This window comes from Diadema setosum, chromosome 10, assembly GCF_964275005.1.
Source record: "Diadema setosum chromosome 10, eeDiaSeto1, whole genome shotgun sequence".
NCBI classification, from domain to species: Eukaryota; Metazoa; Echinodermata; class Echinoidea; order Diadematoida; family Diadematidae; genus Diadema; species Diadema setosum.
In genome coordinates this window covers 10,976,092-10,989,152 of record NC_092694.1, presented here as the reverse complement: position 1 = coordinate 10,989,152, position 13,061 = coordinate 10,976,092, and the positions used below count along the sequence as shown (strand labels likewise).

General features: G+C 38.7%; 1 protein-coding gene across 1 annotated transcript in view; it reads left to right on the top strand.

The window, feature by feature from the left end:
• LOC140234535 (von Willebrand factor A domain-containing protein 8-like) overlaps positions 1–8,760 on the top strand; it is a 45,149-nt gene extending 36,389 nt beyond the window's left edge. Inside the window, exons 36-45 of the mRNA XM_072314576.1 lie at positions 624–819; positions 1,590–1,698; positions 2,055–2,164; positions 3,015–3,061; positions 3,921–4,029; positions 4,719–4,844; positions 5,354–5,512; positions 6,393–6,491; positions 7,083–7,321; positions 8,509–8,760. Of these exons, the coding sequence (XP_072170677.1) occupies positions 624–819; positions 1,590–1,698; positions 2,055–2,164; positions 3,015–3,061; positions 3,921–4,029; positions 4,719–4,844; positions 5,354–5,512; positions 6,393–6,491; positions 7,083–7,321; positions 8,509–8,611 (1,297 nt within the window). The 3' untranslated portion in view covers positions 8,612–8,760. The remainder of the gene's footprint in view (positions 1–623; positions 820–1,589; positions 1,699–2,054; positions 2,165–3,014; positions 3,062–3,920; positions 4,030–4,718; positions 4,845–5,353; positions 5,513–6,392; positions 6,492–7,082; positions 7,322–8,508) is intronic.
• Positions 8,761–13,061: the final 4,301 nt, after the last annotated feature.

Here is a 13,061-nt window from a genome sequence, read left to right as displayed (position 1 = left end):
TAGCTCAAATGAAATGGACTCTCCTAACCCATCTAAATATTGGAAAGAAAGCACACACTCTGGAAAAATGTGAACCGAGAAAAGAGGCAGGGTCTCAGGAAAGTACAGGGTCTATCTGTCTATTCAAGCGCTTAATCTTTACCAAACCGTGCTGGCTGTGCGATGACTGGGACAAAAACAGGGTGTAAACCACCGGAGCAACAACAATAAAGAGATTAACAGATTAGGCTGAAATTAAATATGCTCTATTGACACATTCTGTCCATGATTAATGCCAACTTTCAAGGCAGTCGCTTTATTCCTTCAAAAGTTACTAGATTTAAGAGTGAAGAGTGTGGTAAAGATTATCAAGAAGTGAACAGGGGCCTCCAGATCTCACTACTCTACAAAAAACAGAGTTGTAGAAAAATTGCTGAAAATGCACTTTTCCATTCATTTTTTGATCCCAAACTTGAGAATAATGTAGAAGAAGGGTAGTTCTTTCAGAAATATGAAAAATCTGATATTGACTTGGTTGACCTGTTTCACCTTTTTTGAGTCCTCACGTAAAATCAAGGGGTGTGACTTTTTGTTCGTTTTGTGATGCATGGTCACATATATATATATATGCTGTTTCCATGCAGCCCTCTCATGCAGCGTAACTACACCCCCTGGGTGTCCGACTCCAAGGTGCTCCTCTCCCGGACCCCCAGCGATGGCGTGGTCACCGTGGATTCCGGCGGCCACGTCAGAATGTGGGAGACGGGGCGCCCTCAACTGTCTAAGTCCCTCAGTGACTGGTACGAGATGATTGGTTCTGCTGAGGATGGCAAGCTACAGGTTAGAAATACCATTTGTATGTTTGTTTGTTTGGTTTTTTTTTTTTCATGACTTCCTTATCTTTATTACTTTGCCTCACACTAAAATATGCATAAAAGCTCTAGGCGTGCTGGGACTGTCTGAACATTTCTGTTAGGAAGAAGTGATTTGGGTCTTTTATTTGAAAAATGTAAAAATTAAATATTTTTTTAGGGGGTGGTATGAAGGTTCAATTAACTTTAGCAATGAATGATAGCTTTTTAGATGTTCTTATTGATGCATTTTCAAATTAAATGTCATCTTCACACACACAAAAAAGTTTTTTTAAGTCAAGAAAATTCTGTGTAATGTTTTATAACCTTCAGTCACATATCATAGATAAATACAGTGAATCCCTGTGTGACCAGCTAATAATCAGTGTCCAATTTTAGACATGCTACTTGTGGGCCTTGAAATTTTGCTACATACTCACCACCATATCAAAGTTCTTTTTATGAAACAATGTTTTGACATATTTTTAAAAATAATTTTAGCAGATATCTGTACAACGGCGACACTCTTGAATACAGACAAATTACTCTGATGTACCATTTACCAGGAATATGAGATTAATAGATATATTTGGCACTTCTATGGGAAGCAATGTAAAGTAAAGAGAGTCCATATTGCATAAAGTATAATGCAGTTGGAACTATAGACTATCTGTATGGAATCACAGTGGAGAGGAAATTTTGTCGAGGAATTTCTCCTTTTACGCAGCGTTTAACCTTTTTTTCTCACTCACATCACAGATCACCTATGACAAAGATGAAGTTGGAGACGTCTCGGCACCCAAATTTGGACAGATCGACCCCACGAATGCCCCTCATGTGGGCGGGAACACTTGGGCAGGAGGCACTGGTAACTTTGTTTTTGTCTTGTTTTTCTTTCTTACTCATTATGATATAGAGAGAGATTAAGGGAGGGAGACGGGGGGATGAGTGTGTGTACGTGAATCAAGCCTTATTTCTGTACTGCTGAATGAAATAAAATGCGCAGAAAGTTCTGTGCCCTATCTCAGACATTTCTGTGCATAAAATTCTGCGCTATATCCCTGTACATATCTGTACAGATGTGCATCCATGTGTGAGTGTGTGGGTGTGCATCAGTTGCAGTTTTGTCAGGGGAATGTCAGAAATTGTCACATCACTCTTACCAGTAGAAGTTAGCCTTAGTCCCACTCAATGACATTATTTGTGGTTGGTCTGGTCCTGTAGGGGGTAGAGACACTGCGGGACTCGGAGGAATCGGAGGGCCATTCAGACTGGACGCTGGACACGATGTCCACCAGGTGTCGCAGGCCATGAAAGATGCTGTCCCAGAAGAGGTCAGTGATCGTATGATTGAGATGATTTTATTGTTGATGGTGATAGGTGAGGACAATATGGATTACACTGAACATGAGGAGGAGGAGGAGGAGGAGGAGGAGGAAGAGAACATCAGTAGCTACAATGATGGTGACAATGAAGATGATGGTGATATTTTTTATGATGACTGGTAATGATAATGATGGTGATGATGATGATGATAATGATGATGATGACGATGATGTTAACGATGATTACAATGATGGTGATGATGATGTTGATGACAATGAAGATGATGAGGAGGAGGAAGATGAAAGCATTGACACTACAATGATGGTGACAATGAAGGTGATGATGATATTGCTGATAATGATGATAATGATAATGATCATGACAACAATGATGATGAAGAGGAAGAGGAGGAGTATGCTGAAGGCTGTTTAGATGCACTTGGTGCATCAGTGATGATAAAGACAGCAATGATAGTGAGCATGTAAGTCGTGATGTTGATTTTGCTGATGATTATTAAAAGTGAAGTTTATGATTCTGATGGATGAAATAGAATACTCAAGCCTTAGACATAAGAGTTCCATTGCAAGTTGTAAGAGCACTCTTGCTAAATTGCACAAAGTAGGTTCAGATTTGTTTCATGATTAAATTACTGTTGACCCGTTTCACCTTTCAAAACCTCACTTGGCTTGAGTTCATCTCAATTTCTTGATTCTTTCAACCTGATCCTGCTGTAAACTCTATATATGGCTGCATTGTGTTTAGTAACACTCGAGTAAAACAAAGTTACAATTATGGATTAAATGTTAACATTTACACTTTTCATTCATTTCTCTTTACTTGTCGTCTCTTTCTTCATAGGTTAGACAAGCTGCCAGAGAGATGGCCCAGAGAGCATACAAGCAGAGGTAAGCAGATGTCTCCCTCTTTCTTGCAATGTACTTGATTCATGCTAAGCATCTTTTCATCATGAAAACATTCTTTTTACACATCAGTGGAGGTGAGGACCTCAAATTGTAATTCTTATCCAGAATTTATTGAAAAAAACAAGCTGTTAGTCAACTTAAACGTTTGGGGCATAACTGTCACATGGGCGACCATACATATAAGTATATTGTAATGTGTTTGTATTTGTCTGCTAGATGAAGCATCTTTTTGGAGCTATACATGGTATCGCCAATGTCGTGAATCTCCTCATGAAAGCAAGTTGTAATGGTTTTTGTGTCAATACCTATCCAACATGTTCAGTAAAGGCGGTGGTTATCTACAGGCAAACAGGAGCGTACCTGACTGATAGAGAATGTTTATACTCATTGGACGTGTCATCATCGAGTTCAGTTTTCTGGAGAATCATATGCTGTTAAATTTTTTTTGTTTTTTACTCCTCAATTGTGATTTTTAGATATGGTATATTGGTTCTTGATTTTCATAAGTAGCTATGTACTGTATACGCCAAATATTTCACAAGGTTTTTATTTTCTTACATTTCGCAAGTCAGATGCTATTTAAAAAATTAAAAGCATGCAAAAATATTGACTCTTATCCCAACATTCTTTATGTGCACATATACATTTCTCCGTTCAGGGCTGTACCCGACAAGCGCAAATTCAACCACTTGCGAAATTGTCCGGAAGTCCCGATTTGCAAAATATTAGACTTGCTAGATATACAATGTGTATGGCATATACATGTACAGTATATGTGCTGAGAATATCAATTTCTCTCCCTCATGCACACACACTTTCACACCTTCTCCCACCCCGCCAGACTAAAGGAGATCGAAATGACCGAGTATGAAGCCGAAACCTACGAGAGATTCTCAGACGGGGTCAAGCGACAGGTCACATCACTCCGCGTCATTCTCGACAGTCTGCAGGTTAGTCTCCGTTCCAGTCTCTCCTCTACTTTCCTTCCGTTTTGTTCTGTTTGGAGTTACATGCACTTCATGAGTTACAAGTACCAAGCTGGCTCAGTAGACCCTTGATAAGAAATGTTCTACTGCTTATGAAAAATACTGCTGTCGGGTATTATGCTGACCCTTATGTTAATGTCCAGTTTAGATATAATTCTTTTGTGTGTATGCAGCGCTGCACGCTGGCACTGGTCCATGATCCGATGGTCCCTGACCAATAAAGATCACTGGCGGACCCGTAACTTTTTCTGGCATGGACCTGTAAAACATGAAAAAACTGGGTACCTACTGGTCCGACAGACAGGTTGGACCAATAAAAAAATGGGTTAGTGTGCAGCCCTGGTGTATGTTTATCTAATCATACAAAAGGAATAGGAGAACATCTGTCAACTGTCAAATATATATATTTTTTTAATTTCCCCAAATGTTTGAATGCACAGCAAAAAATAAAAATAAAAAATCAAGATACAAATAGTCATTCAGTGGTGTTTGTGGAATATAGTCTTTAAGTGATTTTCACCTTTTCCGTATGAATATGACTTTCTAATTTGCACTGTATGATATTGATAATCCCATCACTTTTAAAATCCTGTTAAATATCTTTCAAGTAAGACAGCATCGTGGGATCATGTTTGTGATTGTTTTCAAACCAGGCCAAGAGTAAGGAGAGGCAGTGGATTAAACACCAATCCTCGGGCGACCTGGACGAAGTCAAACTAATCGAGGGACTGACTGGGGAGAGGGCTATCTACAAGAGACGGGGAGAGCAGGATCCAGAGGTCAGTGACCTGGGTGGAGAGATAGAAGGATGAATGGAGGATTTATGGAAAGAGAAATAGATGTATGGATGGATGGAGAATGAAAGATGAATGCACATACAAAGAAAACAAGACCCATAGGTCAACCATGATACGACAGAAGGATGTGTCTTGAAAATTTGTCATTTTTTAGTCAGAATTTGATAAAAACCACTAGGGGTGCACTCTTTCTAATGGAAAACGTTCCAACTTCTAGAAATCTATAGCTTTCGAGGTGGATAGGTATATCTTTGCCATTTTGTCACAGAAGTAATGGTCAGAGTATGCCAAAACAGTGTATTTCCAGGTACCTCCACATTCTGTTTGTGCTTCAGGGTTCAAAATATAACAAAACGGTGTATCTTGACGTATTCCCCTCTGTGGAATTGCAAAGAAAGAATAAAGATAGATGCTTTAGGAGGATTAGTTTTTTTTATTCAGTTAATGTAGAGATAGGAGGATGAATTATGATCGTGACCTTTGACCCACAGATGGGGAGTCCCCAGGAGCACCCAAAGAGGCTACGCCTGGTGGTGGACGTCAGCGGCAGCATGTACCGCTTCAACGGTCACGACGGGCGGCTTGACCGCACGCTGCAGGCCGTCTGCATGGTGATGGAGTCCTTCGAGGGATACGAGGACAAGTTTCTGGTGAGTCGCTCGCTCTTAATTTACTTTCGCTTTCCTCACTTTCCCCATGAAACTGGCGGGAATAGACATCTTTTGTCACATCATGTGGTGGTGCAAAATGTACTGTGGGCAGTAAGTTAGCTCAGTCTGTTGCGCATCTGCCCTGCGATCCAAAGGACCCCAGTTCAATTCCCAGTTCCCCGCTGAGCAATGTTGCGTGTGATCATACCGTCCCCTTTACTTAAGAGGCAAAACACGCTGTCCTTTGGATAGGACATAAAATGGAGGTCCCGTGTATGAGAGAGTCACAACTCATGCATGTGAAAGATCTCGGTTCATTTAGTCATCGCAAAGAGGAGGGTATTTAACCAGTGAAGTGGTCCCGCCTAAAATTCAACTGGACCCCATGAAAGACCAGCTTTTTACAGCTGAATATGGGCTATCAAGCTATCTTCTCAGATGGAAATGAAACACAAACAAACAAACCCTCACTCGATGTTGTGATGGGATAATTTGGCCTACAAAAAAAAATCTCTAAGATTCCTATGGTTTGAGACACACAGTCACTATGCACCCTTTTGTAGGAAGTAAAAATTCATTTTTTGTGCAAAATTTTTCAGAGCTTATCATTATTTCTGAGAGTGTGTGAGGAGTGTATGAGTTCAGCAAATTGCTTTCACTAATGAACAAAGCAACAATATGTAACCACTCATGTTTTTATACTGTGTCTAGCACCAAGAATGTCTGTGTAGAAAGTGTGCAGTGTGGCATGATTAAATGATATCAATTTACCAAATTAATATTTCCCAACTCTCATTTATCAGTAAAGTCACTTGTGTTCTCTGTAAATAAATCCCTCTCCCCTATTTGTTTTTCCCTTCTTCCGTTGTCATGGTGATAGTATGACATTGTGGGTCACTCAGGCGAGACATGCGATGAAGTCTTTGTTAAGTCTGACAAGCTACCAAAGAACAACAACGAGAGACTTAAGATTCTAAAGGTAAGTTGAATCATGTGACAGCATCAATTACCTGGTATATCCCATCATCATAGTGATAAACTTTGTGACATCTTTGGTATGGATGCCACCGTAATAAGATAAAAAAGGATCACTTCACATGCTGTCTTTGATAAAAACTCTTTCAATTTTAATTCAAAATTTAATTGCCATTTTTTAACAAAGCACAACATACACTTCCTTCTTTTTTTGTATCAAATGAATAATGTAGACGATAATTTGTGAAGTGAACAGAGAGAGTAACAATGAATTAGCCTTCAGTCTTCAGGTTTTTAACTTGTGATGCTGACTGTCACATTTTTCTTTTCTCCAGCACCCTTCATGCTCACGCCCAGTTCTGCCTGAGCAGCGACAACACGATGTATGAACAAAGTACTGTAGAACCGGAAAGATTTGTCACTGGCATTCAGTGTATCTTGTGGACAAGAACTTTTACGAGTCTTGGCTCCCAGCAAATTTCGCAAAAGTTTCACACATGCAAAATTTTCTGGTTTTACGGTATCATATCCTTAGCCCTTAAGTTTTCAAATTTATGACTTGTGATGCCACCTGCCACTCTTCTGTTTCCTCCAGCACCTTCATGCTCATGCCCAGTTCTGCCTGAGTGGCGACAACACAGTGGAGGCAACTAAGCAGGCCGTCGTTGACATTGTCAAGGAAGAGGCGGACGAGCACTTTGTCATCGTCCTGAGCGATGCCAACCTGGATCGCTACGGCATCTCGCCCAAGCTCCTCTCCCGCGTCATGCAGCAGGACGACGACGTCAACGCCTACGCCATCTTCATCGGCTCCATCGGTGACCAGGCTGGCAGGTGAGTTTGTGATTCTCATTCCTTTTCCTCATCTTCGCAAAAAAAAAAAAAAGAGGAGAAAATTGGGTTGCATCGCTGTCACTTACTTCGTGGAATATGTTGATTTCAAACATTTTACGACCATAATTCGATTTTTGTCCTGAAAAGATGTTTCTGTTTTTTCTTTCTCCCGTAATTTTTTTCGGTATGGACATTATGTTCATTAATATGCAGAGCATGGCAGTCCTGGTGTATCATGCGTTGTTTGCCAAATAATGATATCTACTGGGTACTTGGTTGTAATGCATGAGTATGTACATTAATGTAAAAGCTCTTTGTTTTGCAAGGATTTAATTTTAACAAATTTTGGGAATCACTGTTAGGCGGGGAATTTATCAACATGCGGGAAAATATTGCCAGTGGTGCTTGATCACAGAGGCCTGGGGAATGAATTGACAGGTATTAGTGCATTTACGATAGCCTCAGTGTCAAAATGCGAAAGCAACATCTCACGAATAAGTCCGTGACCTCCTCAATCGAGGAAATATCTGTACGCAAAGATAACAGCTTTTACAGTATGTGATGAGATATCTGCTTCCTGCCAGTAGAGGGCAGTATGCCAGAATGCTTCAAAAAGTTGGTTGAGAGCCTACACATTCTCCAGCACATGACCACGGAAAGACTTTAGAAAATATTCCACATCTGCTCATTCCGATGGGAAGAGATTTGAAATTTGATATCTTTCTTTGGGAGCCCAACTAAAGTAAGTGGCATTGTCTTTCCTTTGACATGCTTCGGTAGCTTCAATTTTGGGGTTAAACAGCTAGGATTTGGACAGGGACACCACTGAACAGATTTTCTGACGATTAATCCCAAGAGTGAGGTTTGCCAAAATTTTAGATACAAAATTGGTCACCCCAGCAATGATATGCTTCTGGGCAGGGGCAGATCCAGGAATTCTGTAAAGGGGAGCAACCTTTACAAAAACTAGGTGGGGGGGGGGGGGGGGGGGGGGCACATGCCCCCCAGTTTTTCTTTTGTTCTAACAAAAAACAGAGAGGGCGCGTGCCCGGTGCGCCCCCCTCTGGATCTGCCACTGATTCAAACTGCTTCTTGAATATTCTCCACCCATTGATGGCACCGTGGATTAAGTGTGTGTACATAATCTCTTTCTATCTTTGTGTCTTTAAACTGTCTGCTGCCTACAGGCTTGTCAGAAACCTCCCCGCCGGCCACGCCTTCGTCTGCATGGACACCAAGAACATCCCTCAGATCCTGCAGCAGATCTTCACTTCAACCCTCCTCAAGTAGCCGCCGCTCCATCCCTCCAACTCCTCGTTTCATCTCGGAGAGAAATTTCTCGAGTTTTAAATCCCTCAAACTCTCTGAAGATGACATTGTGTGTGATTACTGACTTGGCACATATATCTTTAAATAAGGTGTATGCGCCATGTTTGTGGCTGTGGGTTATATTACGTGATTGCTGCGAGTGGACTGATTTTCCAAAAAATTAGCGACATGCCAATATGTTGCTGCGACCATAACACAAAATGCAAAGTTTGCCACAGCCAAGGATGGAAGTCATTATTGAACCCTAAAAAGACTGGGCTATTTTGATGCGTCATAGGACTGGGGGGGGCTCATTGGCCCCCCCAAGATCTTGGCCGTTGACCGCGTGATCGCAAGGAAAATTGGCACGCGCATCACCCACAGGGTAATCTACAAAACTGAATTATTTCACAAATATTCAAATTTATTTTTGATAAATTAATTATGCTAATTTATGCATGAATTAAAAAAAATGGCTGTAAATCTGTAATTAAAGGTCCAAAACTGCTAATTTTTGGTTTAGATACTCTGTGTAGGATTCTTATTGAATGTACATTAAAAAAACGGCGGTATCAAAATTTTTAAAATTTCTTATGTATTTCTTTGTTTTCGACTTTTTGTTTTAAATTGTTTTTTTCAATGGAAATCATCGGCGACACTATTTGGATCATAAAGAACATGAAATTAATTGATTTTGATCAGTTAAAGTAAAAATAATGGTACATTTATGAATTTGGGTCAGAAACAGAATTTGCATTGGGTTTGTACATGAAATCACGTTTTTGAGCAATTTCGAGTCTGACATGCACTTACAAAATATTACGTAACTTCAGAACCGCGTACCTGGGCGTCGCGAATTTGGTCTCAAAAGTTTTGTAAGACTTAAAAGAAAAAAGTCATAAAACGTTGCGGCACGAGATTTTTACATTTTAGATTTATCACAAAAAATGTCGAGGGGGGGGGGCCCAAAAAGCCCCCCCCCCCCAGTCTTTTTAGGATTAAACTTTCCTTCTTGAAAAAGAGAATAGATTAATTGATTTTTTTTCTCTCTCTCTCTCTCTGGTTTTGAATGGGTAAGTAAGCCACTTCCAAAAGTGCCTGCTGTAAAATGAGAAATGTTTGCGTGCATTTTAATTTTGCAAAGTTTGCAAGAACCAAGATTCGCACATTTAAAATGCATGCAAAGTTCATATATACACTGTGTGTATTGAATACCAGTACCAATTTGTGAAAATTTTATGACAGGAAAAAGGTTGTCAGCTCCAATCTGCAAAAATGTCATGCTGCAAAATTATCTTGCTTTAAGTATCAAATCCTAATTTGTGTGATATAATATTGTCAAAGTATTTGCAATATACCAAGAAAGGTTTTCTGGATCCATCATTACCTTACCCCAATAAATTAGACAGTAGAGTTTAACTTCTTCATGAAGAGTGTTGGATTTAAGAATAAACACTATAAACATTTTGACCTTGCATGAAATTCTTTAAAGGTGCATATTGTATTCAATATGAAATATTCTTTTTTGGTTTGTTTTGTCACTGCAAGGTCCTTTTACTTACAAATGTATGCATGTGCAGAACAGAATTCTTGTCATGTCGACTGTGTGATTGTCAATGTACATGATGGGGTTGGCCCATACCATTCAAAGCAGATTTGAATAATTTAAACACCAGCAGTATCTTTATCTGTTTAATAGAATCATGGCATTGCCAAATTTTTTAGTGTTTCAGTTACTCCCTTTTTATGTAAAGATGTCATATGAAATTTTTGCAATTGTATTTCAGGCAGCAGAATTTTTCATCTGTACATATAAGTATATGTTGCTCAATGTGTTTGTGAGGGCATTACATGTACCATCAGAAGAAGGATAAGTACATGTACGATGATAAGGTAAATGCTGTATTTACCAAATTCAAGTAGGAATTCAAAGGCTCCTTTAAATTGTCTAGGAAAGAAAGAATTACATAGAAGAGCTATTTTACAGTCACATGAAATGCTGCATAATGTGCAAATAAACATATTTCCAACTTGGGGACTATAGTGCACAGTTCTTACTTGTATTATACCTACTTATGTATTTCCCACAAAGTTGAGGTAAAAGCATATCACTCCTGTCATAATTATGTGAAAAATTGTCCCAGGTGGTTTCACCCTTTTAATTGGACAGTCATCGTCTGTGAATGAGTATCTTTGAATTTTACTGTTTCAGTCTGTGGATAAGGATTTCTTTTCCAGAGTGAGCTAGTATTTGCTCATTTGGAAAGTCCAAAGTTTGGTGGTATTGTGAAATTATTTTTATGGTAATTTACAGTGGTTGCTAATTTCTAAGGTACAGTGCACTCCCGTTACAACGAACACGGTTATAACGAAATTTCGTTATAACGAAGTAAATCTTCTGGTCCCAAAATTATCACCATTAAAGTCTATGGTACAAAATTCTCTTATAACGAACACGGTTATAGCGAAATTTCCGTTATAACGAAGTCTTTTCCGAGCGCCACAGACAAAGAAAAACAAAAGAAATGTGCTCCGTTATAACGAAATGCGAATTGCTTTCAAAAATACGCAGCGGAACAAGCATTTATAGCGTCTCTGCATGGGTGAACGCTTCACACCACTGTGTGTTCGCTCCTTGTGTCACACACAGTTTCTGAGGGGAACTTGCGTTTATTATTGTAATACAGTTATCCCATCACATTTCACATAGCTTTGCAGTGTATGATGAGTATTCAGCAAACATAATATACGTGGTTCCTTGCTTTCGTTATATATTGTATTTGTTCGGTTATAACGAAATTTCGTTATAACGAAAGAAAACTGCCGGTCCCGAGCATTTCGTTATAACGGGAGTGCACTGTATAGGTTTGTGGTTGTGATTCTGCTCAACTGGAAATATGCCCTGTGGTGAGTTATAACGTGTAGGGATGCAGGGCAAATTCTACATGGAGATACAATACGTATGATGTATATCTTGGAATTAAATTGATGAATGCAGTATACATGTATCTTACAATGTACATTTCAATTCATGCATAAATGTTTGCCAATAAGCGGTGTACAATGTACATTTATCCAGAGATATATTTATTTCATGCCAACTGTAAAAGCTGAGATTTTATGATACGATATTCTAATAAAGGTATACATGTATGAATAAGAAAAAATTTTGAATAGGAAGTCATACTTTTTAGTAATTTTTTATTGCTTGCTGCATTCCATATACACGTGTATTATAATTTTTATTTTTTTACGTTTTTTTTTTTTTTTTTTTTTTTTTTACTGGTGGCAGTTTTCTAGATTTATACAATTCTGATGCTTTTGACGAACAGGTCAATGTAGGAACATGTTGCTTAATGTCCTTTTACTTCTCACCTGAATGTAGGAACTTGTGACTAAATGCCTTTTTACATCTCATGTAATGACCCAATTATCAGGTGACCAGCCCATCCTTTCAGGAATTTAACTATAATTATACCAGATCACATGTGACCTCTTACTCTGAAACAACAATCCAGTGCAGGCATGATGGCTCAAGATTTTTTCAATTTATTAATATACAGGTCATTGCATACATAGTGTACATTCCACAGTTCAAGCCTTCACAGACATGGCACAAGGGCAAAGGTCAAATTATGCATTTCTTTTTTTTTAAAACACACTTTTGGGATGCACAGAAACAATTATTGACACACACACAAATATTGGAAAAGCTGCAAAGACGTATACACTGAAAAGAGATAATGCATTCGTTAGTGCATAGTATTAGACCTGTTATAGTAAAGCTAGATGGAATGCTTAAATATCCACATAAAAGCTCTATGCATAATAAATTTAGACATGACACATTTTGCTTGTCAAACACACACTTTGCATGCTAATTTGATAGCTACACTAAAACCAACACATTTAGCACATAGCACATTATGATGATATCGAGAGTTCTTGTAGTCTCGATGCACAGACAAAGGGCTACCTACACACTCAATGCGTAGAGCAAGAATGATGAAATGAAGTCGAAAAAGGGCTTACTGGGAAGTAAAATCCACACACATGCACAAGATTCAGTGGGAAGCAATTCCACTATGCCTTATATATGGCTGGCTATTTGCATCAAATTGCACAATTTTGGACATATTTTTTTTTCCTTGGGGAGGATTTCTAACAGCTAAGAATTGACTCCTATTTTTGTTTCAGTCACGTACAGTTATAAACAGAAATCATATAAAAAGAATATTTTCTAAATACCTAGGATTGTATTTTGCACATATCTTTGCATAGGTTTTTTAGAAAAAAAAAAATGCTATAACGCAGGAAAAAAATTTAAAGAATACTTTGTAAGAACTTTGCATATATACTTTTGCATGCATAAAATTAAGCCATACTGTCAAAAAACACTTATTCTGACTAAATTCTTCAGAAAATGTGCATA